This window comes from Natrix helvetica (assembly GCF_964273705.1).
Source record: "Natrix helvetica genome assembly, chromosome: Z".
NCBI lineage: Eukaryota > Metazoa > Chordata > Lepidosauria > Squamata > Natricidae > Natrix > Natrix helvetica.
In genome coordinates this window covers 100,180,642-100,207,140 of record NC_138554.1, presented here as the reverse complement: position 1 = coordinate 100,207,140, position 26,499 = coordinate 100,180,642, and the positions used below count along the sequence as shown (strand labels likewise).

The 26,499-nt window shown below is 36.3% G+C and overlaps 1 protein-coding gene across 3 annotated transcripts in view; it reads right to left on the bottom strand.

Annotated features, from left to right (window-relative positions):
- Nucleotides 1-752: 752 nt before the first annotated feature.
- The window catches only part of OSBPL3 (oxysterol binding protein like 3), a 111,889-nt gene continuing 86,142 nt past the window's right edge, over nt 753-26,499 (bottom strand). For 2 of the 3 annotated variants that reach the window (XM_081932913.1, XM_081932912.1), the window contains exons 12-23: nt 21,437-21,544; nt 15,251-15,385; nt 14,673-14,766; nt 13,088-13,338; nt 12,147-12,284; nt 5,918-5,981; nt 5,125-5,203; nt 4,074-4,218; nt 3,851-3,995; nt 3,209-3,335; nt 2,864-2,986; nt 753-1,747 (exon numbers count right to left, since the gene is read on the bottom strand). In XM_081932913.1, the coding sequence (XP_081789039.1) occupies nt 1,651-1,747; nt 2,864-2,986; nt 3,209-3,335; nt 3,851-3,995; nt 4,074-4,218; nt 5,125-5,203; nt 5,918-5,981; nt 12,147-12,284; nt 13,088-13,338; nt 14,673-14,766; nt 15,251-15,385; nt 21,437-21,544 (1,506 nt within the window). In that variant the 3' untranslated portion in view covers nt 753-1,650. The remainder of the gene's footprint in view (nt 1,748-2,863; nt 2,987-3,208; nt 3,336-3,850; nt 3,996-4,073; nt 4,219-5,124; nt 5,204-5,917; nt 5,982-12,146; nt 12,285-13,087; nt 13,339-14,672; nt 14,767-15,250; nt 15,386-21,436; nt 21,545-26,499) is intronic. The other variant, XM_081932914.1, reaches the window with a different exon arrangement.

The window sequence follows — 26,499 nt, the reverse complement described above, 5'->3', positions numbered from 1 at the left end:
TAATACTAAAATAAAATTAATTTAATAAACAAAAGGTTGTCAATTTTATTCCAAAATGCTGTTTTTGTTTCTTTCTGATACTGGCTAAGTCTGCTAATGAACATATTACAATATAAACCAAGATACTGGAAAATACATAATCATTTGGTACAAGACAAATAATCACCCAATACTAGATTTAAAGCAAGGTCATATATTTTCAAATGTTTATCTAAGGCAGATGGTCATTTAAAATAAAAATACAAGATATTAAACAAGTTGTTTAGAAGAGGTAGAAAATACCAAAATATTGTATTAGAAAAACCTTTGTCTTTTAACATAATTGCTGTGTAAATTGTTAAAATGAAGGATTTTTATATTAATTACTTTTTAAAGAGGAAAGTCCACAGAGTGAAACTAAAAAGTTATGTCAGTAGTAGATCAGATTATTTCATTTGGTCATTTTTACCCATGTTCTAAATTAGATAGGAGCATTGTTTGAAAGATCAAGGTTATATATTTCATCTCTCGAGCTTCTGGAAAGTCACAGGAGTCTGCCAAGTAGCATAATGATACCATCAAGGAAAGGGATTGAATGGAGGAGGTATTTTTCTATGTTTGTAGAGTTTTAAGACTTTCAAAAGAGAGGAGGGGGGAGGGAGAGAGAGAGAAAGAGGGGGGGAGGGAGAGAGAGAGAAAGAGGGAGGGAGGGAGAGAGAGAGAGACAGAAAGAAAGAGAGAGAGAGAGAGAAAACGAACGAACACAGATGAATCACTCAAGCAGCCATGCCTTTTTCCAAACTTGAATGGCTCTCTCCGTATGAAGTAAAATGTCTGTGCATCCATGCACATACGAAGGCAGCTTGAAACAACTTTCCAAAGCAGCCACACAAGCCGAGAAGGAAAAAAAGACATGACCACTCTAAAGAGGTGCTTTGTATGCTTTTTAAAGTATCTCTTTCAAAGGAGTTACAGCGGCTTTCTATACAGCATTATCCATATACATCCTATGATAAAAATTTGGTACACAATTTTCTTGGAATCTCTTCTGTTAAAGTTCTGTGAAACTCTTCAATTCTTCAACGGTTTTCAGTTCATTTCACCAAGTCATAAGAGAACTTCCCAAAGTTCTTTATCTTTTTTATAAGACAATAGAATTACCAATACTACTGCCACTTACATTATTTCTTTGAATATTTTTTTTAATTAGATACAATGTTAAGGTACCGAATCTATTGAAAAATAGTCCAGTGTTTAAATTCAAACAATAGACATAATAAATAAACAGCAGCTTTGGTATTGCCCTGCTGAGGGATCAATGTCAGCTATTTGTGTTTGTGCGGCTAAATGCTGCTGACTCATAATATTTGTCACACAACTTTATAAGGCATTAAATCTTACTTGCATCATCCTTTGGAAAAATAGTGTTAATCTCTCTTTTGTCTCCATTTAAAAATAACATTCAGTAATCATTGATTTATATATAAAGAAAATTAGTTTTCGTAACTTTGAAAAAATATTAATTTTGAAATAGAAGAGAAAACAGAATGAAGTAAATATACATGCATGCCAAAGTCTTAAGTAATAGTCTATAAGATCAAAATTATATGCATTATTTTCTCCTTACAAACAGAAAAGGATTGTTAAAGGTCCTCTTCATTTGATTCTTTTTCACCACAACACAGGATTATCCAGCATGGAAAATCCAGGGTTTTTTCTAAGTTCCAGGTAAGTTCCATTGCTTACCCAAGAGTCATCTGCAGATTTCCTGTAAAATAGTAAAGAAAGCAATTTTGTTTTGTGGCTAATACATCTGCTTTTATTCTCTTCTCCAATAGACAGAGGTAATGGAGTGTCTATGAAACTCAAATACTTTGGCCACCTAATGATAAGGAAGGACTCACTGGAGAAGAGCCTAATGGTGGGAAAGACTGAGGGCAAAAGAAGAAGGGGACGACAGAGAATGAGGTGGCTGGATGGTGTCACTGAAGCAATTGGCATGAGTTTAAATGTGCTCCGGGGGATGGTAGAGGACAGGAAGGCCTGGAGAAACGTCGTCCATGGGGTTACAATGGGTCGGATACAACTTCACAACAACAACAATAGAATGTCTAGATGTTGCTGAATCTCCCTTCAAATCATCCCCAATGCGGTAGGACATTAACAGTTGCAGTTGAGCAATATCTGGTGAGTCAGTCACGTGTTAGACTACCGGTAAGTAGATATCAAAATTTCCATCATTTTTGTTGCATTTCATTCTACTTTAACCTCTTAGAACTGTCACGCAGTGAAAAAGACTTAAGAGTAATTTGTATCAAAATAATAAAAGAAATGAATTTCTGAACAGAGAGAGTGGAACAAGGTATTTTTTTTCCAATATTCTATTCATGAATTTCTCCCCTTTACTCCTTATAGGAAGTTCTTCATTTACATCAGTTCATTTAGTAATGGTTTGAAGTTACAATGGCACTGAAAAAAGTAACTTACACATTTTTCACACTTACGGCGATCACATGATCAAAATCCAGATGCTTGGCAACTGATTCATATTTATGACTGTTGCAAGGTCTCAAAGTTAATTTTAACTCATTTTTAAATGTATTGTCCTATAAATTCGGGGTGGTTTTTTTTTGGGATATGTATTTTATTTCTTTTTAACTTTTGTTTTTTAATGTTGTATGCCGCCCTGAGTCCTTTGGGAGAAGGGCGGCATATAAATCCAATAAAAACAAACAAAACAAACAAATTTGTTTGATTTCTATAACCTGTTTTAACCAGGAAACATCAAAAGAAGCCCTCATCATGAAGCAGAATTACATGAGAACTTTTTATTTTATTTATCTGTTACTCAATAAAAAAACTAACCTGTCATGTTATAAATTACCTGAAAAATCTAGGATGATGTTCTATATTGCTTTCTTCTAGAACTTTCTTCCTTGCTCTCTGCAGCTCTTCAATTCTTTGTTTTTGTATTTCTGCCCCTTCAATATTACCTTCTTCTAAGAACCTGTTATAATACAATATTACATGAGCATATTGCTATATACTAAGGTTGTGTAATTCTCTTATCATATTACACAGGGCATTTGGGCAGAAATGGCTATCATCACTGCTTTTTCCACAATTAGAATGAACTATCTTTTTTTTTTTTTGATGAAGCAAAAAGTCTTGACTATAATAACATCTTTCTGCATTTTGTTTATATAGTAGTTTTTGTTTAAAAAATTACCTTTGATCTGGCCTAAATCGGGTATCAGTAGGTGGTAACAGTGGTCTACTGATGGACTCAAATTCATTTATTTCTAATGCAAACTGTGTGAAACCATACCATTGTTCATAGTCTTTAGGCATTGGATCTGCAAATGAAAAACATAATAAATTCTTAGGTAAACATTATACCTTTTCCCCATGACCCTTAAAATATTATAGCCTTAGTTTAAAAACAAAAAACAAACACATATATAACAAATGCCAAAGGGTTTTGTGTTTGTGTTGGTACCTCAGCTTTCAAATTCTAAAACTCTATGTCTGAAACTAGTTGCAATAATTCTAAAACTGTCTTATTCTCAGCAACAGTTAAAAGAGCAACATAAATTTTATGCGCATTTTTATGCTTTTGATGTACTTTAAAAATAGTGGTACTATTTTTTCATATCTAATATTTCTTGAATCTGATCAGCTTACATCCTGCAACTATCTGTAATACCATCAAACATCCACATCTGCCTATCACAGGTCCTTGGAAAGGACTAATTAGGTAGACAAAAATGCCAAATTCAGCCTGAACTTCTGACAGTGCAACAAACTATAATAAATAATAACAACAATAATATGTCAAACTTAAAAATTAAATGGGCGATCAGCCACTAACTTGCTCTCCAGATGCAGTTTGGTGAAGATGGTGTTCCGCAATAAATATTTTCATGCCATTTTCCAAAAAGTCGATGTACTACTTTTCCATTTTTGTCTAAAACATTGCCTTCAATATCATGAACACTGCGATTCCAATATTTAGTCTGGAGAAAAATGAGCAAAATCTGTATTAAAAGTTCAAAACAAAATAGAAGATAAAAACCAAAATAAGTCTCAATTACCTTTACAAAAGTAAGCTTGCAGTGACAGCTATCATCATTCAGATTCTTGATTATAATCTCTCCATAGTGTTCTATCCATCGTTGTCCATTTAAAATATTATGAATGCAAGATGTTACTTTATTCCATTCATAATGGTCCTTAAAACTGGAGTCAAATGAAGAATTATATGCACATCAAGAAAGAAAAAGATAGCTAATAAAGTATTTTTCTAAAATACTCAATAAAATATTGTGATTTGATCTTTTCAGAAACAGCCTAAACTGCTTGCTTGACATATTCTAAACAATATGGTGCTTTGTAGCATTAAGGCCTAGCATGTGAATCCACCTACTGTGTTTTATAAAATATGTTAGATCACTTAACATAAATTCATCCAGTCTCAGTTTATTCAGTACATAAATAAACAAACAATGGTTAAGCAAATTATGACTTTGCACAATGTGACCACCCCTTCAATATTCCTGAGAAAAATGCTGACTTACTAACATGTTTTCCCGAAAATAAGACAGGGTCTTATTTTCTTTTGACCCCCGAAATAAGCACTTGGCCGTATTTTCGGGGAGGTCTTATTATCTTTGAGGGCCAAAGGTGGCGAGTATGGTCACCTCATGGCTGCTACTGTGTTGCAATATTTTTTGAGGAGGGCTTATTTTCGGGGGATGGCTTATTTTCAGTGGAATAGGTAAATGAGTTACTGAATTTAAAAAGTAGCTAAATCAAAGTTCTTTAAAAATACTGCTCTTTCACTAATTCTCCATAAAGCAATAATAATAATGCTACGTAATCAAGAATATAGGTTTTTAAGCAAATGCTAAAATGGAAAAAATTAACTTAAAATTTAAAAGTCACAAAATTAGCTCACATTAACTATCTAATTAATAGGAAACAAGCCACAGAAAAGATTATTTTATCAACATGAGAAAATCTATATGGAAAATTCAGTTTCTATAATTTATGTTTTTTTAGGCCAATGAGGCTTAAGAACTACTGAGTTGTAAAAGGTGATCTTGCTAGCAATCCAACTATCATATTTGTTACTGGAAAACTTACCCTGGCAAAATTACATGTGTTGTGCCAATTGGTACTATTTCAATGGATTTTCCCCAGAATTTATTTTTCCATCTGATATCTGAAATTAAATAATCAACAAAATTAAACAAATCCTTAATATTTGATAGAGCTCTGTCTATAGTTAAGCTTTTTTGATCAGTTTATAAGCCCTAAACTATCAAAATAATATCATAAGATAACACCAACCTTTAAGGTTACAACAGTGCTGTTAAACATACAAAACCAATGTAACATGCATTTTTAATCTTTTCAGCAGAGCTGAACATAGATGTATATTATGGAAACATGATGGGAGCCATCCTGCTGACAATAACATTTATTATGTTCTAAGCTGTATACAATTCAATTGAGTCACAGTATTTTACAACGCAAATAAAAACCAAATGTGCAAATCCCATTCAAACTTAGTATCAATAAAATAAATAACATCACTAATAAGATTAAAAAATATAGAAATGACAACTAGGGCAAATGTATTTACTTAGGTTGCTTCCCTAAACTAATCTGACTTCAAAGTAACTCTGCTGAATATAGACATTCTCTTTGTGGAGGGTGGTGCATGACAGCCAATATTATTTTCTCAGAAACTTCCATCCTGCTTCTGAAGGTTTCATGTTGATCCTAAAACAGGTTCCACAGTTATGGGGAAAAACTGCATTCTAAAGTCTCAATAGAAAGTTGGGTTACTATCCAAATTATTACCATGCTACCCAAACATGTTCCTCGTTTGTTCTTGCATTTCAAAAATCGATGATATAAATTAATGAGTTACCTTGCCAAAATATAAAGTTATCAGATTCAGCATGACATGCAGATATAGCTGGGTGATGACTGACCTAACGGGAAAGGAAGGTAAGGTTACAATTACATTTAAAACCTTACTTTCTATTCTCATATTTATTTTTGAAATGGCTTCATTTTTCTTTGAAGAAAAGATATCCCACAAGGGGGAGCTATTAAAATAAAAACCACCCATTACTAAAGTAGTGCAAAAAATTTAAAACAAATAATGGAAATGAATAAAATAGGTTAAGGATTCAGTGAAATGGTAGAAAAAAGGCCATGGAAGCAAAAGAAGAATGAATCATAAATGAATTTTTATTTGACTTGCTAGAAACCGTGTTTGAAAACATCCTTTATATAAAATTATATATTAGGTGAACTGTGAATTAAAAAGACCTGTATTAAATAAAATCTAAGATATAGGAAAATGTAAGTGGGAAAAACAGAACAAATGGAAAAATACAGCTAAGATTCATACTCAAAGTCTTCTAAGATTTGTATAAAACCATGTTACAATAAGTCATGGACTTTGGATAAAAGGGTCTATTTTTTGTTAAAAGCAAATACATGTTGTTCTCAAACTTATTTTTACAGATTTTTCCAGCAATAACATTTTTCTAGTTCCTTGCGTTCCTGACTTTCATGCAAACCATTTCCTCTTTGTGACTAAGTTATGGAATCAGGTTGGATATGTTGCATCCTTGATGTACAATCCAGTGGTGGGTTCCGGATCCCGTTGCAACCGGTATGCTGCAACAGAGCCGGGAGCCCACCACATGCACGCGCACAGCATGTGCATGTGTACCCACTGCCCGTGACGCTCCAGCTGCTCAGCGGAGCGTTTCGCAGGCGTCATATGCTCCATGCACAAATGCCCAGTTTGGCTCAAATAGAGGTAAGGAGAGGGGGCGTGCCCTCCAGAGCACTGTACCGGAACGGTACCTGGTGCTCCCAGCAGGCACTGATACACCCATACCGGGGCATACCAGTCATCACTGGTAAAATCATTAAAATGCCAGAAAGTGTCTTCATAAAATCTCCAAGTTTTTCTTTTTTTCCAAGCAAATTTACTGAATTTCAATTTCACTAATTTCTGTTACAATCAAGATAAATTTCAGCAAATACTACAAAGATACATGAAAGTTAGCTCCACATATCTGACAGACTCAAAGAGCAATACTTCATGTATTTCAGAAAGGCAACTTTAAAGCTATTCAAGGGTACAAACCAGTAGTGAAATCTAAAAGTTTTCCCTACCGGTTCAGTGGGTGTGGTTTGGTGGTCATGTGAGTGGGTGGTCATGATCATGTGACTAGGTGAGCTCAAAAACCAACTTTCACATTTTACACACAAACAACACAAAAGCCACACAACTGACTCATACACATTGTAAAAGCAGCTAGACTTCACATAAAATGGCCCTTGCAACAACTAGGAACCTCACAGAGTCACAGACAGCTCAAAAACCAACTATCACACTTTACACAAAATTAACACAAAGGGCTACACAACTGACTCCTACACAACTGACTCCCACACAATGCAGAAGCAACTGGATTTTACACTAAATGCCCCCTGCAACAAGCAAGAACCTCACAGAGTCACAGTTGAGGCTAATAGGTAGTAAAATGCTTAAAAAAAGTAAAAGAAAAAAAGAAAACAGTGAAATTATCTCCAAATAGACTGAAATTAAATGTTTTAAACATTTCTACAAAATGCCATAAAACAGCCAAGGCTGACTTGGCAATAAGTTCCAATGAACTTATCATTTTCTAAAATTCTATATGAAGGCTGGATAGTGCTTTGGAGCATGGGGAGACTTAAAGGCTGCTCCTGTCTCTTCTTGATGACTATTACGTTCATATTCCTGCATCTTCCCACTTTTTTGGAATTAACTCCAAAATATACATCTCTGGAAGCCAGACGAGACTGGTTTGGAAATAGCGGAGCTCTGACGGGCTCCACAAAAACCCAACCGGACAAACCGCTGCAAGGGACTTTTGGGCCAGAACTGTTCTTGAGGAAACGGGGGGAAAAGAGAAACATCTCGACGACCAAAATGGAACCGGCAGTTCCTCCAAAGATTGGAGATAAAATTCTCCAAACTAACAGCAGCAGTGGAAGCAGCCAAATGGCTGCTTCAAAGTCAGGGAAACTGGACCAAGCTATTTGAGCAGGAGCATTGCTGGTACAAAGTGTTGGATCTGGGTGAAAGAGCGATCAACCCAAAGTAAAGAAACTTTAAAATTGGATTAAAAAAGAGACCCGGAGAGGAAATTAGGGGCTATCTGGCAGATGGGGGATTTAAAGGAGGGAAAAAAGAAAGGGTGGAGATTAAACAGAAAGCCCTAGAAGATTTTTATTCCAAAACTTGGATCAGGAAACATTAAAAATAATAAAAGAATTCGAGGGGGGGGGGGAATTCCTTTCTTTCTTTTTCTACCTTTTTCTATTTTTTGTGAATTAAATATGAATTTTGACAGCTTTTGACAGCCAGCTGATTAGAGCATATTGCTATTGTGGAGAGGGAGACATCTACTGGTGAGAAGAATACTACACTACTCTATAGAAAACAACAGAGGAAAGTACAGCTGCAGACCTGACCCTGACTGTAACAAGATAAAATACTTTGAAGCGGTGGAAATAACAAGGAGGATTTGTTTTTGTAACAGTGCTGTGGATTTATTATTATTTATTTATTTATTAGCGTTTATATACCGCCCCCTCTCCCGAAAGGGACTCGGGGCGGTGTACAGTCCGTATCAAAATACAACAAATTAAAACATAGTAATAACTACATAAATACGTATATGAGAGGAGGATAAAATATGCCAAACTGTACAGCTAAATAAATAAACGAAATGTATAAAATTTAAAATCCCAATGTCATATAAGATTAAATTTAAAAAACTATCCCTCTAAAAACCAGTAAAAATGTGTATGCCAGGAGGTAGATGTTATAAATTATGCCAGACCAGCCAGTCGGAACAGGTGTGTCTTCAGTTTCTGTCGGAAGGAGCGGAGGTCAGTAGTGGTTCTAATGTCGGGGGGGAGGTCATTCCAGAGGGTTGGGCCCATCACAGAGAAGGCCCTACTCCTCGGTGTCGCCCGTTGGCATTGCCTCGTGGACGGCACCAGGAGAAGGCCCTCCCTGTGAGAGCGAATTGGCCGCAGGGATGTATGTGGGAGGATGCGATCCCGCAGGTAATTAGGCCCTATGCCATGGAGCGCTTTAAAGATGGTAATCAGAACCTTGAAACGCACCCGAAAGACTACAGGCAGCCAGTGCAGCTCGCGCAGGAGAGGTGTTACGTGGGAGTACCTAGTACTCCCCATGACTACCCGCGCGGCTGCGTTCTGGACTAGCTGCAGTCTTCGGGCGCGTCCCAAGGGAAGCCCCATGTAGAGAGCGTTACAGTAGTCCAAGCGAGACGTCACCAGTGCATGAGTGACTGTGCGTAGGGCATCACGGTCCAGAAGGGGGCGCAATTGGCGCACCAGGCGAACCTGGTGGAACGCCCCCCTTGCCACGGCTGCCACATGATCATCCATTGACAGCCGGGCATCTAGGAGGACGCCCAAATTGCGCGCCCGTTCCACAGGGGGCAATTGTTCGCTCCCTATGGCCAGTGATGGAATCAGCTGGCTGAACCGAGGTGCCGGTAGCCACAGCCACTCGGTCTTGGAGGGGTTGAGTTTGAGTCTGTTGTCCCCCATCCAGACCCCGACGGCTTCCAAACATCGGGACATCACTTCGACAGCCTCGTTGGGGTGGCTTGGGGTTGAGATGTACAACTGAGTATCATCAGCGTACAGATGGTACTCAACCCCAAAACCACGGATGATCTCACCCAGCGGCTTCACATATGCGTTGAACAAAAGGGGCGAGAGGACCGACCCCTGTGGCACCCCACAAGAGAGTGGCCTCGGGGTCGACCTCTGCCCCCCAGTCAACACACATTGCATCCGGCCGGAGATTTGACTTACTATTGTGGTGGAAGGGAAAAAACAAAATAAAACTGGAACTGGACTTTAGAATTTGGAAATAAGAAAGGACAAATAAAGGGGAAAAATCAATTAATGAACTTTAAGTTTAAGTAAATGTGATATAGCAGAAAAAAATTAAACAATTTGTTATTAACTAAGCAGACACTGAAATTTTGGATGTATAATGAATTACTTGACATGTTAAAAAATGAATGTGAAACGCTCAATGGTAAAGAAAAAGTGGAAACTCAGAGGAACACCTAGAACAAGGAGGAGGAGAAAAGGAGATAGAAAAGAGACTAAATGAAGAAGATATTACAGAAGAAAAAGAGATTGAAAAAGAAAAATATTCAGATGATTGTAGTGGGATTTACAGTGATACATCAAAAAGAGATAAGGGGGAAGTGGCCCCCCAAAAGGGTAAATTAAACAGCAAATGTGGGAATAATGGAGAAAGATGGGAGGGGGGGAAACTGGGGAAAGTTACTAAAACAATAGAACTAAAAGAGAAAAAAGATTGAGAAGAAAAAATATAGACATTACAAAAACAAGAAAAAAAAAGCTAGGCAAATGGACAGAGAGAAGAGAGAAAATGGTTGAAAGGAGGAAAGAAGGGAAAGGATTTACTAGTTGAATAGAATGAAATACAATAAATATTGCCAATGATATATAGCAGTAATGACAAGTGCCCAAATCAGAACATGTGTATGTGCATGCCCTGGAATGCCGGAAACCTGAAGACCAGCTTGCCATTGCACGCATGCCTAGTTTTTGCCCATTTTCTGGCTGTTTTCAGGCTATTTTTGGACCGTTTTCATGCCATTTTTCAGGCTGTTTGGGGGGCCATTTTCTAGCCTGAAAAATGGCCTGTTTTTTAAACCAGAAGAGCAAATGGTGATGGCACATGTGCCCAAACAGCTCTGTGTGTCACCTCTGGCATGTGTGCCATAGGTTTGCCATCACGGGTATATAGCTAATATGATGTGAGGGAAATAGATCAATACTATTAATTGTGGATAATTAATTAAATGAAATGTTTATTATATAAAATTAAATTTGAGGATATATGTTATTGATAGTAAAACAGAATAATAGATGGAAATTAAATGTTAAATTTGATTAACTTGGAAAGGCAAATAATGATATTGTTTATATATTAAAAAAAATTAAAAGTTAAGCTGGAAAATATGGAAAGAAATAAGGTGACAAATATGAAATGGAATTATGATGTAAAATGAACTATGCATAAGAGAAGATGTAAAGGGGGAAAACCCGGACAACAGTTTGTTTAAAAAAGAAGTTAAAATATGTAAATTTTAAAAAAAACTTTGTTTAAAAAAACAAAACTAAATATACATCAATATGTTCGATACAAATCTTCCTAGGACAGTTCAGAATAACAACAATAAAGATCAAACCTCTGGAACTGAATTTTGTTTCTAAAAATAATTACTCAGCAGCTAACACAACCCCGTCATGTTAAAAAAATTAAGAGCAATTAAAAAAACCTTTCTAGATGAAAAAAAAGCAATTAAGTTGACACAAAGCAAGTCTGCTAGAGTACAAAATTCTGTACATGGTTTCAAAATCACAAGGAACACTTTCCTGTCTCTGTTGGATCGCTTTACATAGTAAGACACCTGAAGGGCATATCCCATATGAAATATTTAACATATAAGCAAGTTACTATGGAATGGGAATAGTATTTCCCATTAGGAACGTAGTTCATGTAAGCACAACATACAGAATGTGTCCTAACAACTTTTAAGGTAGTAGAAACTAGAGAAACTTTGTTCTCACTATAACTGGAATAGGGAAGGAAGAAAGGAGCAAATCCCAAAATAGCTTTGCTTTTTTGTTTTGCTTCTTTGTTTGGCCCTGAAAAGCAGAAAACTTTATATATGGAGAATGTAACAAACCAGAACCAGTAACATTTTCACTTCTTCCAATACTTTCCTCAAAATTCTCTTTCTCTCTTGCTGACTTCATAACTCTCTTGACCTCCAACAACAATTTCATGAACTGCAGAATCTCCACTGAGACAAATGTATGTTATGTTCCATTTTTTATATAATTATCATTGGTTATTCAACAGATACTATAAACTGGCAAGACCTTGAGGGCCAAAATGTTGCTATGTTATCGTGTAACTACACAATGTTATCTTCTTTGCAAGTCTGAATTTAAGTTGTAGGAACATGAAGTTCTCCATCATGATAAAATTGCATTACCTGTTCAGAAAAAAATTGGAAACCCTTATCTTCACGGATACATTCATAGGTTTCTCCAAGCACAGGATTGAATGGCTTGCTTCCAGCTCTGTAGTAGCTAGATGCATAGGCAGAGACTGCAAAAGCAGCCACATAAACCTAAGAACATAATAAATAGATCATTATGGAAAGGTATGTAGATTTTTAATGTTTAATTTTTTTTATGAGATTTTGATCTCACATTGACATCAATACCTCCTATAAGCTAATGAGTTCTTGAATGCAGTAATGCTTTCACATTTTCCTTCTTTGAGTTTGTACTATGAGCAGTGATAGATGAAATATTTCTTTTCCTAGCCAAAGGGGCAATAATTTCAATCTTTCTAAGTACATTATTTCCCCTGTATTTTGATAGCCATATCTGAAAAATCTATAGGCAGGTTTTGTATGAACTAGCTTTCATGGAATAATGTTTGCCCAACTATCCCCATTTTCATTGTTCAGCTATCTCAGTATAATGGGAAAGGAGGATTGACAGGTCAGTATATTCAAGTCAGTCAAGATCCATTTTGAATTTGTATTTCTATTTGAATCTGAAATCCAAGCATACAGCTAAGTTTGATTTCAATAGTCAAGTTGACTGTTAAGATTATTTAAAAGTTGAGTAAAAATATGCATATTGGTTTTCCCTCACTTTCCTGAAGCTGACCTGGGTCTTCCTCAATTGAGCCCAGAACAAGTATATTTGGATTAGGAATATTATGGCACCTTGGTTGTTTGAAATGGTTTTATTGTTCTGTGTATTGCTGTTCTTTAAGCTATTGTGAACTGCCCAAAAGTATGTTATATAAGATTGGTGGCCAGTAAACAAATAAGTAAAGCTGTAATATAATTTATAATGTAATATAATACAAAGTAAGTAAATAATTTTCTCATTTTCAGTATAGCATATTTCTCCTTACCATCCTTTCAAAGGGATTAGGTGTAAATGCTGCCTTATCTAGCAATTCACTATATTCCAGTTCCTCACAAAGCTTCTGCAAAGTGTTCAAAGGTTCGTTCAGCCCAACAGGCATTGACACCTTGGAGAGATCTTTTCCTATATTATTCCGTAGAATGTTCCAGAGGCTGATGTTACTTGTATTGGGGCATGGGGCTGGTAGACGTGTCCTCCGCCTTGAATAGCATTCCACAATACCATCTGGGACACAATCTTGAAAACAGATGTTAGGTATAAGTTTGGCAATTTAATATTTTTTGGAATTCACTCTGTTTGGTTAACATTCTTTTTACATATTATATCGGTTCCAAACTTCTCAGAATAGAAGATAGTTAAATATAGCTTTGAGAAGCAAATTGTGCTGAACCATAGAGATTTGATTAAGAACAACCCAAAATTTAATAACTCTGGACTTCCTGGCTTCCAAAATCAACTATTTCATTCAGAGATAGAATCTGTTTCAGTCAGTCACTTGCATTCTCTTCTGGGTAATTTTCCAAAGAATTCATGCAATTGGTGAGCAAAACCAAAACTACGTTTCTAATACATATAAAAATTATCTTACTCATTCACATAGCTATCTATATATGTAACCATCCCATCCATGCATATCCCTCCCACTCATTTTACAACTATTTGTTTAAAAAGATCTTATTTACATATATGAACTTTTTCTATTCCCTCCATATTGACAATGTTAGGGTGAGTTTAAAGAGAAAGAAGCATAAAAAAACAAGATAATCTTTACCTCTATACCTCTATCCCTATAATTATGCTTGCTAAAATTTGCTAAAATCTGCATTTTATATATCTTAACACATTTTGTTTTAATTAGATTTCAGATTCCCAGAATGAAATCACAAAACATGGGCCATTAATAATAAAATATCACCACTTGCCATTCTTACAGAATGAGATTCCTATAGAATGAGGATTTTCAAAGATACTATGTAAAGCTTGCTCATTTTAAGGCTCGGTTTTTTTAAAAATCATTTTGGAGCATTTCCTTATTTCTACACTTCATAAAAAAATAGAGCACCCCAGTAGGCAGAGATCTTTGCTAGAAGGAAAAGGATTGTAGTAGCAAAAGTGGTGGGTGGGGGCTACTGCACATAAACTTTAGTATCAGGCCTTTCCTATGCAGCTGGACATCATTTGAGAGAATAGGCTCAATAAAATCCATTTTTAAAATCTTTTGCCACAACTTGGTTATTTACACACTGCAAGATGTTGAGAATGATTTGGATTGGTAAGACTGCACAGGTCTCTCCCAAGTCATGAATTATACAAGATGCAACATAGGAGAAGGATGTGTAAGAGAGAAAGACATAGAACATCATCAGAGGTGGAAGAGAACAACGGAAAGCTACACATTAAAATGTGAGTTATTTCTTCTTTGGATATGACTGCACATAGTATGAGAACTGCAGAAAGCAATTGTTTAAAGTGGAATCCTGAATTTAATCTGCATATTTCTAGGTTATTAGTTATTGGTAGTTCAAAATTAAAAAACAAACCAGAGACCAGAAATAAATAAAGACGCCTACCAAGTGTTTGCCTTTCATTCTCTATGTCGTTACTTAGGTTGTCTTCGGAAATATTATCACTTATATCACTGGCATATGAATCATCATCAGATACCTGGGGAGGAAAGAAACATTCTTTTATTCTGATAATGAATCAGAAAAAAAATCTCTTTTCACATACTGCTACATTTATGCAAAGGAAATAAAAATACATCAATCAAGTTTGAAATGGATATTGCAACAACAAAATTCCTCTATAAGCAACTGTTAGCCTGTGGAAAGGACAAGACTAAAGTAAGCTTGAATATAATTTCCACATTATGGAGAACTTTGCTACATGGCCAGTGCCAAATGGAAATAATATTCAAATTTGGGTTAATTAAATATTTCTTCCTAAGAAAAGCATAGGAATATCTTCACATAAGCAGTACATCTTTTATTCATTCCTTCACCCCCCTATTCTCTTAAAATACTTTAGAAAGTATCAGTAAGTTTTGCGTGCTGAAATAATGTGCATGGTGTTGCCACTGAGATTGTTAAGATAATAAAGGTCACACGATTTTGAAACAAATCCAATGTTTCTGAACTACTTTCCAGACCTCATTTTCTGAAGAACTGGCAGACAGTAGAACTTCCTGTGCATCAAAAAATTCAGTGAGTGAATCTGTTATTGATAGTCTGCTTTCATTGGATATTTGGTGAACCAAACCCCTGTTTTGATGTTCAGAACTTTCCTGCAAAAAATAAAAACAGTCATGATCAATAGTTTATTTATTATTAAAATAGATTTAAAAGAATGTCTGACTACAACTGATTCTGGGCTTTTTACACAGATGAAAAAGAGAAACAGAAAACCATATCAAACAGAATACAAAGTTTTACAAGAGTTCATACCACAGTCTGCCCAGCCTGGCTTTCAACACTATTTGGAACAACATATTGGGCCTTCTGGGATATGCTGTCCCAGAGGTCAGGCACTACAGCAGAGAATATAAGTACATGTGGCTATACAGGTAGCCCTTGACTTGTGACCACAATTGAGTTCAAATTTTTTGCTCCGAAACAAGACAGTTAGTTGTTAAGTTAGTTTTGCCCCATTTCTGGCCACACTTGTTAAGTGAATCGCTGAAGCTGTTAGTAACACAATTGTTAAGTGAATCTGGATTTTCCATTGACTTTTACTTGTCAGAAAGTCGCAAAAGGTGATCATATGATCCCAGGACACTGTAATGTTATAAATATGAACCAGCTGCCATACATCTGAATTTTAATCTCATGACCATGAGGATGTTGTAAGTGCTTTAAAACTGAAAAATGGTCGTAATTCACTTTTTTTTAATGTTGTTGCAACTTTGAAAGTTCATTAAACTTCATTAAGTTCATTAAACAAATGGTTGTTAAGTCAAGGGCTACCTGTATAAAGGCCTGCTTGATCAGGCTTTTTGAAGGATGCCTACACAAATTACCTTAGGAACGAAAACATGGAACCATAAGAATTTTTAAAACTTTTCTTAAATACCTCAACTTCTAGTGGCAGTTAAAGCTGAATTTCAGGGTGGAAGTCAAGAGTTCCTTAACTAAGCATCCCCCCCTCCATGAAATGATACTAGATAGTTACACATTACAAAGTTCTTCAGCAAACATGCTGATTTTAATACAGAGATCACTGTGAAGCTGACACAGTCAGCTAAGCATGTATGTAATTGCAGAAGCTCCCTATGTGTCAGGCATGCCTCCTTCAATATCCAAGAAAGAAAAACCTCAACTCCATTTTAATAGAGATAAAGTACTTTTACTAGATATGAAATGAATGCAGCAAAAAGGAAAGCAAGATCTGATCCAGAAAGGCGGGAACATATACATATCAAACGTTTACCCAGCACCCTCCCCCAAATTCCCCAACCAAGTGTCCAATCTGCAACTCCCTAAGGTGTCATGTGGAGTGCATCTTCAAACAATCTCATCAAGTTGGTATGTGAAACGGTTGGCCTTGATCAAATCCAAACATCAGCCACCAGCATCCGCAGAAGATGGTGAGAACAAGACTCCTCCAGTAAATATAATTCCCTTCCCCAATACCATGCCCCCTCCCGTTCCTATGGCAGCCGATAGCAAGCAAAACAGAGGCTGACACTATGTTTCTACTAAAATACTATTTCCTGAAATACAATGGTTATTTTTACTATATATAGCACATATATAGGAAAATGTAGATTTGCCCACCCAGGATGGAAGGGTGGACAAACATTTAGTCTCAAAGCGATACTCCAAAGGGAAAAGGGAAAGCTAATGTAAGCTAGATAATGATGCATAGAGAATAGATTTGCAAAGCTAGGATCTTCCATTGTTTGAATCAGGAAAGATAGATGGGTGTTTTACTTTGCTTGTAGAAATCATTCTAAGCTTTTTAAAGGAACTAACGCTAGTTATAAATTTTCACAGAAAATGGAACAAATGACCTATCAACATCACTGCAAGCAGTGATGGATAGGTAGAAGTTAAGGCAAAGGTGTCAAAATCCTGGTTGGCAGGAAAGTCAAAAAGCCCATCTAAGCAAATTAACAGCAAAACAAAACAGAATTGTGAAGTACAGTGCATTGTAAGAAGCTAACATATATAAAAGTCAAGGGCAGTAAAGAAACTGACAAGGTCAAATAGAAATGCTGAATATAATGAGCAATTATTTTCCGTCCTTTCATCTCAATCTTTATATTGCCTTATAATGCCATTGCTATAATATTTATCCCTTGAGATCAAGATTGTGAAGAATTTGGGTTCAGCAAGAAAAAATAGTGAAGCAGGTGTTAATTTATTTCTGTCTGATATTTTTCCTCACAAAATAGTTTCTCATAATACTTAAATTAATATAGTTATTGACATAGAGAAGCCTAAAGACATTTTTCATTTGATTTGTGACCTCATATGTCCAGTTAAATAATGTTAATTTTTGTGTGTAAAACAGCACATTTTTATTAATTTCTACATTTTCTGAGTGACCCAAGGTTTCAGTGCAGTAAAAGATTGTCACCAAAAGGAACAGGAATGAAATTGCCACAACATTCCCCCCACCCTAGTTCTTTTTGTAAACATAAATGAATTTATCTTTTTTGCAGCTTTTATTTGACATTTTCATTTGATATGTTTCAAATTTTTGAGCATGATGTTGAAGGCTTCTGTGATCACAAAAGCAAGGTATGCAGCGTGTGGGTCTTAGTTTTCTGATACCTGCCCTCAATCCCAAATCCCCCCAGCAGAAACAGCTGACATTCAAGGAAACTGAGCACAGGAGAATAAAGAATATTTGCAGGTGGGCCCCTTTTCCTGTCATGAAAATGTCTGTGGTTTTTATTTTGTAGATACTTATCTTTCCAGTTAGAGATTCCTTAGGAATTTGTTGGACAAAATATATTTTGCTGACTTTTTGATCAAAGAGAAAAGCATAATTAGTTAATTTAATGTGCCCTATGGTGCCTGTCAATTATGCTTTTTCTGATAATTTGTTTATTATTCAGGATTTGATTAATATACATATCAGTTGCAGTAAAGATATTGATTTATATGAAATCCATTAGGAACACTTCTCTCCATGACTTTGTTACTTTGCAAAAGTAATATCTTTTTATAATTTCAATATAGTTACTATTATTATTAGATTCACTGTAAGCAAATTCAGTATCAATAATATATCCAAATGGATAAAAGTAATAGCAAAACAGAAAAGATGTTACCAAAGTGTAAAGTTTGGATTTAGCAATTTCTAAAGTCTTACTTTTTTTTTCTCTCATGGAAAAAGAGAGATAAAATCAGCAGTCACAGGCAACTGGAAAATTGGATTAACCCATAAAATGAAATTAACTCCATACTTATCTCCATTGCCTATTAGTCTATGTATTTGTAATTATGAATTCTTAGACGATATCAGTAAGATTATTATATTAAGATCTACTGTACGGTTTTAGTTTTAAACGTTTAATATCTGCTTTTAATCCTAAATTATGTATTTGAGAAGTCAGTAGATTGGAATGGCCTAAAAGGCTACACAGAGAGAGAGAGACAGGGAGGATTGGAGAATTAAATAATTTATTAAGATATATAATGAAAAGGAAAATGTTAACAGAACCAACCTAACGATCCCAGTTTTTTAAATAAAAACAGCAGATAACTAGCGTATATGGATATGGAATAGCCAGAGATTGTTCTCTCACACAGACCTTTTTCAAGAAAGGACATGTCTTGCCTTTCCCATTTCACAATCGCTTATGAATAATAATTACAGTAAACTTTGTAAGTAAATAAAAATGGGAAGGAAATAGTATGGATCTTGATACTGCCCTCAACAATAGCATCCAGCCAGCTGAGTGGGTAAGTACACCTCACAGAGGTTCATCATTTTTCTCAGTATGTTGATATACTGGAAATAATTAATCATAATTTCTAAATCTGGATTTGCAAATATAAATCACCATATGTAAATCTGTGCCCTCTGTTGTCCTTTTTAGTGATGCATTTCCTTTTCTTAAGGAAAACATTTCTAGCCACCCTATTTGTGCAGAGATGGTGTATGCTCCATCATTTAAAAGTAGGATTGGCATTTTGAATTTGATGAGGATAAGCAACATGCCTTAGATCACGAATGTCAAACTCAATATAATTGAGAGCCGCACCAGGGTTGTGTCTGACCTTGTGTGGCAGAGATGGGTGTGGCCAGGGTGGGCATAGCCATCTTGACCTCAGTCGTGTTGGTGGTGTCTGTGGCCCAAGCACTCTGCCAGCAAAAACGGGCTTCCATGCTCGGTTTTTGGCTGCAATGGCCTCCTGTAAACCTCTGTCAGTGAAAATGTAGATCAGGAGGGGGGGCACATGCAGCCCTCACGAGCTCTGTTTTCAGTCGCGATGGACTTCTGTAGCCCTCTGCCAGCGAAAACGGAGCCCTTCTGAGCTCTGTTTTCGCTGGCAGAAGCACCACAGGCTGGACCTTCACTGTTTCCAGGGTAGCCCTACAGGCCAGATCCCACCGCGGGCTTTATGTTTGACACCCCTGCCTTAGACTCTTCAAAGCTTAAAAGCAATAGCATTCCCTCAAACAAATGAAATTGCTCCCTTGCCCATTCTAATATTATAACTGACTACCTTATTTCCTGCAGATCCCTTAGCCCAGCGATGGCGAACCTTTTTTGCCTTGCATGCCATAAGTGGGGGAAGTGCAGGGGGGTTGTGTGTGGGCGTGCCGCACCCATAATGCAATGCACGCCCCCCCAGTGCGTATGCGCGCACTACAGGCACGACCCCCCCATTTTTCATGCTTTTTTCGCCCTCCCCAGGCTCCAGAGGCTTTATAGGAGCCTAGGGAGGGCAAAAAGAGACTCCCCCGCCCCCCGGAAGCCCTCCGGAGGCTTCAGGGACCTTCAGGAGGCTTCCCTGAAGCCTCTGAAGCAGTCAAACGACCCTCCGAGCAAACCGGAAGTGACTTCTGGTTTGCTCGGAGTATCGTTTTAAGCGTTCCGAAGGCTTCAGGGACCTTCAAGAGGCTTCCCTGGCAAATGCATGCCCTGACAAATGGCTCCGTGTGCCACCTGTGGCACGCGTGCCATAGATTCGCCATCACTGCCTTAGCCTATGAAAATAACGAAGCCTCCAAAGTTTCCCACTTCTAAATTACCACACAAGGTGAAAACAGAGTTCTGGATGCAGTTTATTCCCCAATGTACATAACAGCAAACACTAACGTGTGATTATCTTTTTTAGTATAAACAAAATGGAATGTCCAAAGAAATAAAACAGTATAATATAAATGTGTGCCTAGCTTACAGCAAATGAATTGCAAGTGTTCTGTATAGCACCATAAGCATTAAAAAGCCACCAATGTCAAAAAAGTCCTTGGTCTCCGATTACAACAATAGCCTTTATGAGACAGTAGGAGAAATTCCATTGCACATAGTGGCAAATGCCTTGAGATATCTCATTAAAATGCAATATAAACTATGATCCACTAACATCTGACCTCTCCAATTGTTCAGTTCAAATCACAGCATATTCTCAAAATATACGACTGGAACTCATCTATATTATCTATTTGTCATGACTAAATTAAATTCATTTTTGTTTGTCTTAAAAAGTCTCAGTTATTATAGTAATCTCACTTATTCCATTGTTACAAAGTTATGCATTCTATCTCAGCCTTCCTTAAGCTGAAGTTCTTCCAAACCTATAGCTCAGTCCCAATATATTTTGAGGGCACCTACTTAAATAAGATTTGGTTGACTTATTATATCTAAATGAATCTATATTAATTTTCATCCTGTTTCTAGGTAATGTTATTAGTGGCAGAAACATATTCAGCAAGAAAAGAGAAACTAGTCAATTGATAAGAACATTTTGTAGTTCAACTTATTTTTTTTTACCTCCGCCCCTCCCTCCCGCCAACACGCCAAAAGCCCCTTTATCAATCTGAGTGGACTGCTGTACAATAATCCTTATCTTCATGGGTTTTCTACAGTGTTATTTTCTCCCAGACTGAATTAAAAGGTTATGTTTACAAAGGCAAATTAGTTTCTGACAATTATTTGAAGTGCAAAAATTGTGTAGAAGAATTTGATATATAAAAAACTAAAACATAGAATATACCAACTGTTCACCAACACTACAAAGAATGTCAAAAGCTGATGTTATTGTTTGGGTGGCCATACTATGTGATGAGAAGATTCACTAGGGCAAGACAATGAGCAACTAAATGGAGGAGAGATGCAACAAGGAGCTTTGCAAAAAGACAAGAAATCTATACCCACCTTTACAAAATCTGGGCTCGAATTTGCATTAGCAGCTGAATCAAGGAGCATAGATTCGGCATGTATTCTGCATAACCGTTCTTTAAGATCTGTGTTTTGTGCTATGGCCTGGAACATTTAAGAGAAAAAATAAAGTACATTTGGGCCAGTATAATGTCTCAGCTAATTACAAATAGTTGTCTCTCTGGTATTAAAAAAAAAGAGAGACAAAATGGAATGCTAAGAGTATTTGAGGCAAAATAATTTTTCCTTTTTTCCCTCTAGATGAAAGGGTAATATTTAAATGGTAAGAGCTGTATAGCAACTGAAAAGCAACTTTTACAAAGCAACAGCTCAGAAAGCAAAGATAGGGTTAACTCTGGGATGAACTTGTGCTATAGAGTCTCCATGATAGTAAATTTTCAAGTAGTATGAACTGCTGTCACTTGAGAAGGTAAGTGAAGATGGTATTAAATCTGTAGCGTATTACACTGCCAGCTTATTGGGAAATAATGATTTGGTACAGGACCACAGCATCTAGTGATGAAAGTCTTAATATTTCTCTATCATGATACCGAATTAATCAAAGTATTGATATAAACGTTTTTTAAAAATATATATAGTCAGAAGTCAGAGATGAGTTACTTTTTAATGAATAGATGAAGGAAAAGTTTAAACTTCTTTGAGGTTCTACCATCCTTTTTTTCTAAATCCGATTTTAATGAAAAACATACAACTGACATTACATATTTAACATCACATGCACTTGAGAGTTAAGGGTTTCCAAGAAAACATAGGTGATAGATGAAAGCAAATATGGTTTTAAATAAGATTATTCAGGATTTATGGATAATAACTGATTCTTCCATTTTTTAAAGTATGTGGCAGGCTTCTTACATTCCTGACAGATCCTTGGATTATTATTATTTTGTGCTATATTCCGAAAATGTAATTTTTAGAAAAAGTATGACTAATAAGTTAGGAAGTATATGTGCTAATTATCCTAATGGAATGCCTCCCCATTCCATTTAATTAATGCTGCCATCAACACCAACTAGGTGTGAATATCTCTTTCTCTTCCCTCCAAAGACAGCAAACATTCTTCTGACTTTGAGTTATGTTAGAAAATAATCACTGCTAGATGAAAATGCCACCACAAGATGACTTTTCTCTTCTATTAGGCAAAGATTATGGAAACCACGAGTTGATTCAAGAAAGAAGGTTCAACACATGCAAACCAAACTTGCTTCTGTGCAATAGTAGCAGCCGTGTGGTGCATTACCCACTTAACTACAACATAAGCAAAAGACAGGAAATGCACACCCATTTGTTAATAACTCACATTAATCTCTATATGACTAAGCAGGGCAAGATCAAACAAGACTCCTCACCAAGTGGGTGTTACATGATTTCTTCAAGTAGAATACAATTTTTAAGACAACTATGAGTAACCACTTGGGAATTTGTTAATTATCTTTCATGTCAAAAGAAATGATACTGCAATGTTATATCCATTTATCTGGAAATAAACTTCAATGCATTAAATAGCAAGTACCATAAATACGGTTTTGGAAAGTTTTAATTATTTAGAATGTCACTGTCAATGCATGTATCAAATGTAGCATGATAGATAGGTAAATGGATAGATATATTGTTGCCTATCATTTGTTTCTGTTCTTTGATTTAAAACCTATTTGCCAGCCATAATTACTACTGTATAAATTGATATAACTATTAAATAAGAAAATGAAGAAAATTCAAGGAGTTTCAAATTTAATCCTGGCAATGGATAATATATAGATAAATAAAGGACCTAAATTGATGTGGGTACTCTGAAAGTATTTCCATTGCCAATATCCAAATATATCCACTCTATTTGAGGGTCACGTTTTCTCCATCAATCATAATTACCATATTTATTCGAGTATAACGCGCACACGTGTATAACGCGCACCCCCTAATTTTCGATTAAAAATCGGTATAAAATTTTGTTTCACACCAAGCATTGTAATTGACAAAAAAACGTTGTTGAACACGTGTGGCCATGACTATTGCCGCCGCTGCTGCCACCGTTCACAGGACCCGCCTCTCACCCTCTTCCTCCTGCCGACTGGAGGAAGAGGGTGAGAGGCGGGTCCTGTGAACGGCGGCAGCAGCGGCGGCAATAGTCGCAACTTGGCGGCGGGCCGCCCCGGCTGAGAGACAAAGGAGGGGAAAGGCGGCAGGCAGCTGAGTTGCGACTATTGAGCACGGCGCAGCGCCGCCTGAGGCTGGGATCGAGGCTGCAGTCCGGAAATTTACAATTTACAATTCGCCTGCGCCCTCAATGGACCGGCCGCCACTGCCACCCCACCCCAGCCCTCGTTTATAACGTGCACCCACACTTTGATTTCTTTTTTTGGTAGAAAATTTTGCGCGTTATACTCGAATAAATACGGTATATAAAATACAGCCTACTAATAATGCTGAATAGTGAGAAAGTAAGTTTCATATATTACTTTCTTAAACTAATAAATTTATTTTCATATGAGGTAGTGGTAGCCTCTGACTTGGAAATTTTAAAAGGATATCAGATAAATTATGAATGAGTTTGTAACACATACTTATTACAAAAGAAAAAACCCAACCAAAAACAGGAGCAACCTTTGGATACCAGGTTGGAACTTAGAAATCTACTTTATATTCAGAGAGATCTATTCAAATCAGAATTATTAGTGTTAGAGAAGGCTAGGCTGGAACAACATTTATTTAAAAAATTGTGAAGAATTTGTGAGTTGTGTGGAAGATAAAATCATTCAAATTCATTCAGCCTTTGATACAAGCAGAGCAGTTCTAGAGAGGTAACATAGGCTACTTCTCTGAAAGTTATCTGGGACAGTTCAGAGCTGCGGATCCTGAGAAAATGGATCAAGTTCTCCATGATATCAACTTTGCATGTCTAGCCTGGATTCATTTTCTTATTGATTAGTGAAATCCTCCAGGAAAGAGAGTGCCCCCCTTCCTGAAAAAGTCATTGCTCAACCTAGCAAATTTAGGTAAGTACTGACTGGTTTCCAACTGTTTTTTGGGGGTGGGGGAAAGTCATTAAGAAAGTAGGTGTTGCAGAGAAATCCAGTTACTTATACTCTGTAGCTGTACCTTGAAAAGGACTCAGGAGAAAACAAATTATCTATACCCTTTCCAGTCAGGGCACAGTATGAGATCATGAGTGAGCAGTTCCAACTGATGGTTATGAGGTGCAAAATATCAAGAATTAGGATGCTCAGTTTGGTATGTCTCAAATGTTGAGATTTTCACCTGTCCTATGTGACATCTATATAAAGCACATGGGAGATCACCTGCTGGCACAGTGCCATGTATCAATTCTAGGTTGAACATGAAAAGTGGATGAGAATCTGTGTTGATGTCCAGAAGCTGAATGTTGATAGGGAAGAAGACTCTCAATCTCAATAAACAAAGACTGCAACTTTGAGCGTGAAACTTCTCTGATTTCAGTGTTATTCAATTTTTGACTCTATAATGGAGTGGTGCCTCCCTATGCAAATTTGATGTATTATCTAGGGTCCACTTAGACTCTCAGTACTTTTAAAAGAGCAAGTAGCAATTGTGTCAGGAAGAATTGTTGCACAACTCGATTTTATTTGCCAATTACACACTTTTCTGGGTTGGGAGGTTTTGTGCACTATTATTCATACCTTAGTGCCCCCTTTCCCCCATTTTGGATTATTGTAATACACCATATATAGTTCCAATTTTTACGTACAATTTGGAAATTTCAGCTAGCGATTAATACAGCAGCTCAAGCAATTTGGCTTCAGTTGATTTGCCCATGTGATATCTCTGAACTGGTAAACAGTATATTTCTGGGTGCAATTCAAAGTGTTACTGTGAATATCACTTTTGAAAGTCTTCATGATTCAAGACCTGGGTATCTATAGACTGCCTCCAATGCTATCGCCTTTTCTCAAATAACATTCCCCTAACAGCAGACATATTCCTACTCTCCTGGCCTTTAACAAAAACGTTGAGACTTGGCTATTTCAATGATGCTTTGGGATCTGAGAAAGTGGCAACCTTCTTATTTCCTTCTCACTCTGAAAATGTATCTGAACAAATTATCATGGAAATTCCTTATATTGTTTTAATCTTACTGGTGTTTATATGCCTATAATATATGGAGAATCATCTCAAAGGTGCTTTTTCAAGAGGCAACTGGACTTTCTGGTTTTGCCTGGTTTTTCAAAACACCTTTGGGACAACCATAACCTGGTTGACTGAGAATCTCCATAGACACATGGAGAATCAGTTTATTCATTAACTGAATGGACTGAAAGCATGTTATACATTTAGGATTTGAGTGGATGTTACGGAAAATAATGACTAGCTATCTTAAGTGCCTTATTGTATAGCTATAAATCCAGTATCCAAATGTATCAATATTTAAAATGACATGATTTATAAGCATGAGACATTTACAACCTGGATTGTTGCTTGACACTGATACACACACACACACACACATGCACACGCACACGCACACACACACACACACACACACACACGGATATTTATTAAACAACAAAACACCCATGAATTTGTTTACTTCCAAATGCCAGTTTCTATAAGGTTTGAAATAAGAGTATTTTCATTTTTTTATTTTGAATATTTATTCTTCCTTTATCTATTAGAGCAATGAAACTTCACCAATGGATTACATGTGGCTTGTATTATTTCATTAGCTTGGATCGATATGTACCATGTTTTACCCCTTTTAACTAAGCAGTGCAAAACTTCAATCATATAAATAATATTATTAAAATGTCATAATGTACCTTGGTAGAAGCTCTAATAATGCAACATGAAATCATAGGAGGAAATGGAGTGAAGTCCGAAAAGAAATCCACATACCTCATTTCCTAACTTTTGTGAAAATTAGGCACATCTCTACTTTATGCTCTACTTTATAATATAAATTATTTTTTATTATATTTTGTTTTTCTTCAGGAACTTAAAAACATTTTTGGTCAATCCATACTTGTGTCATAACTAGATATTGTGCCTCCTTTGTTTCTGTCCAATCTAGG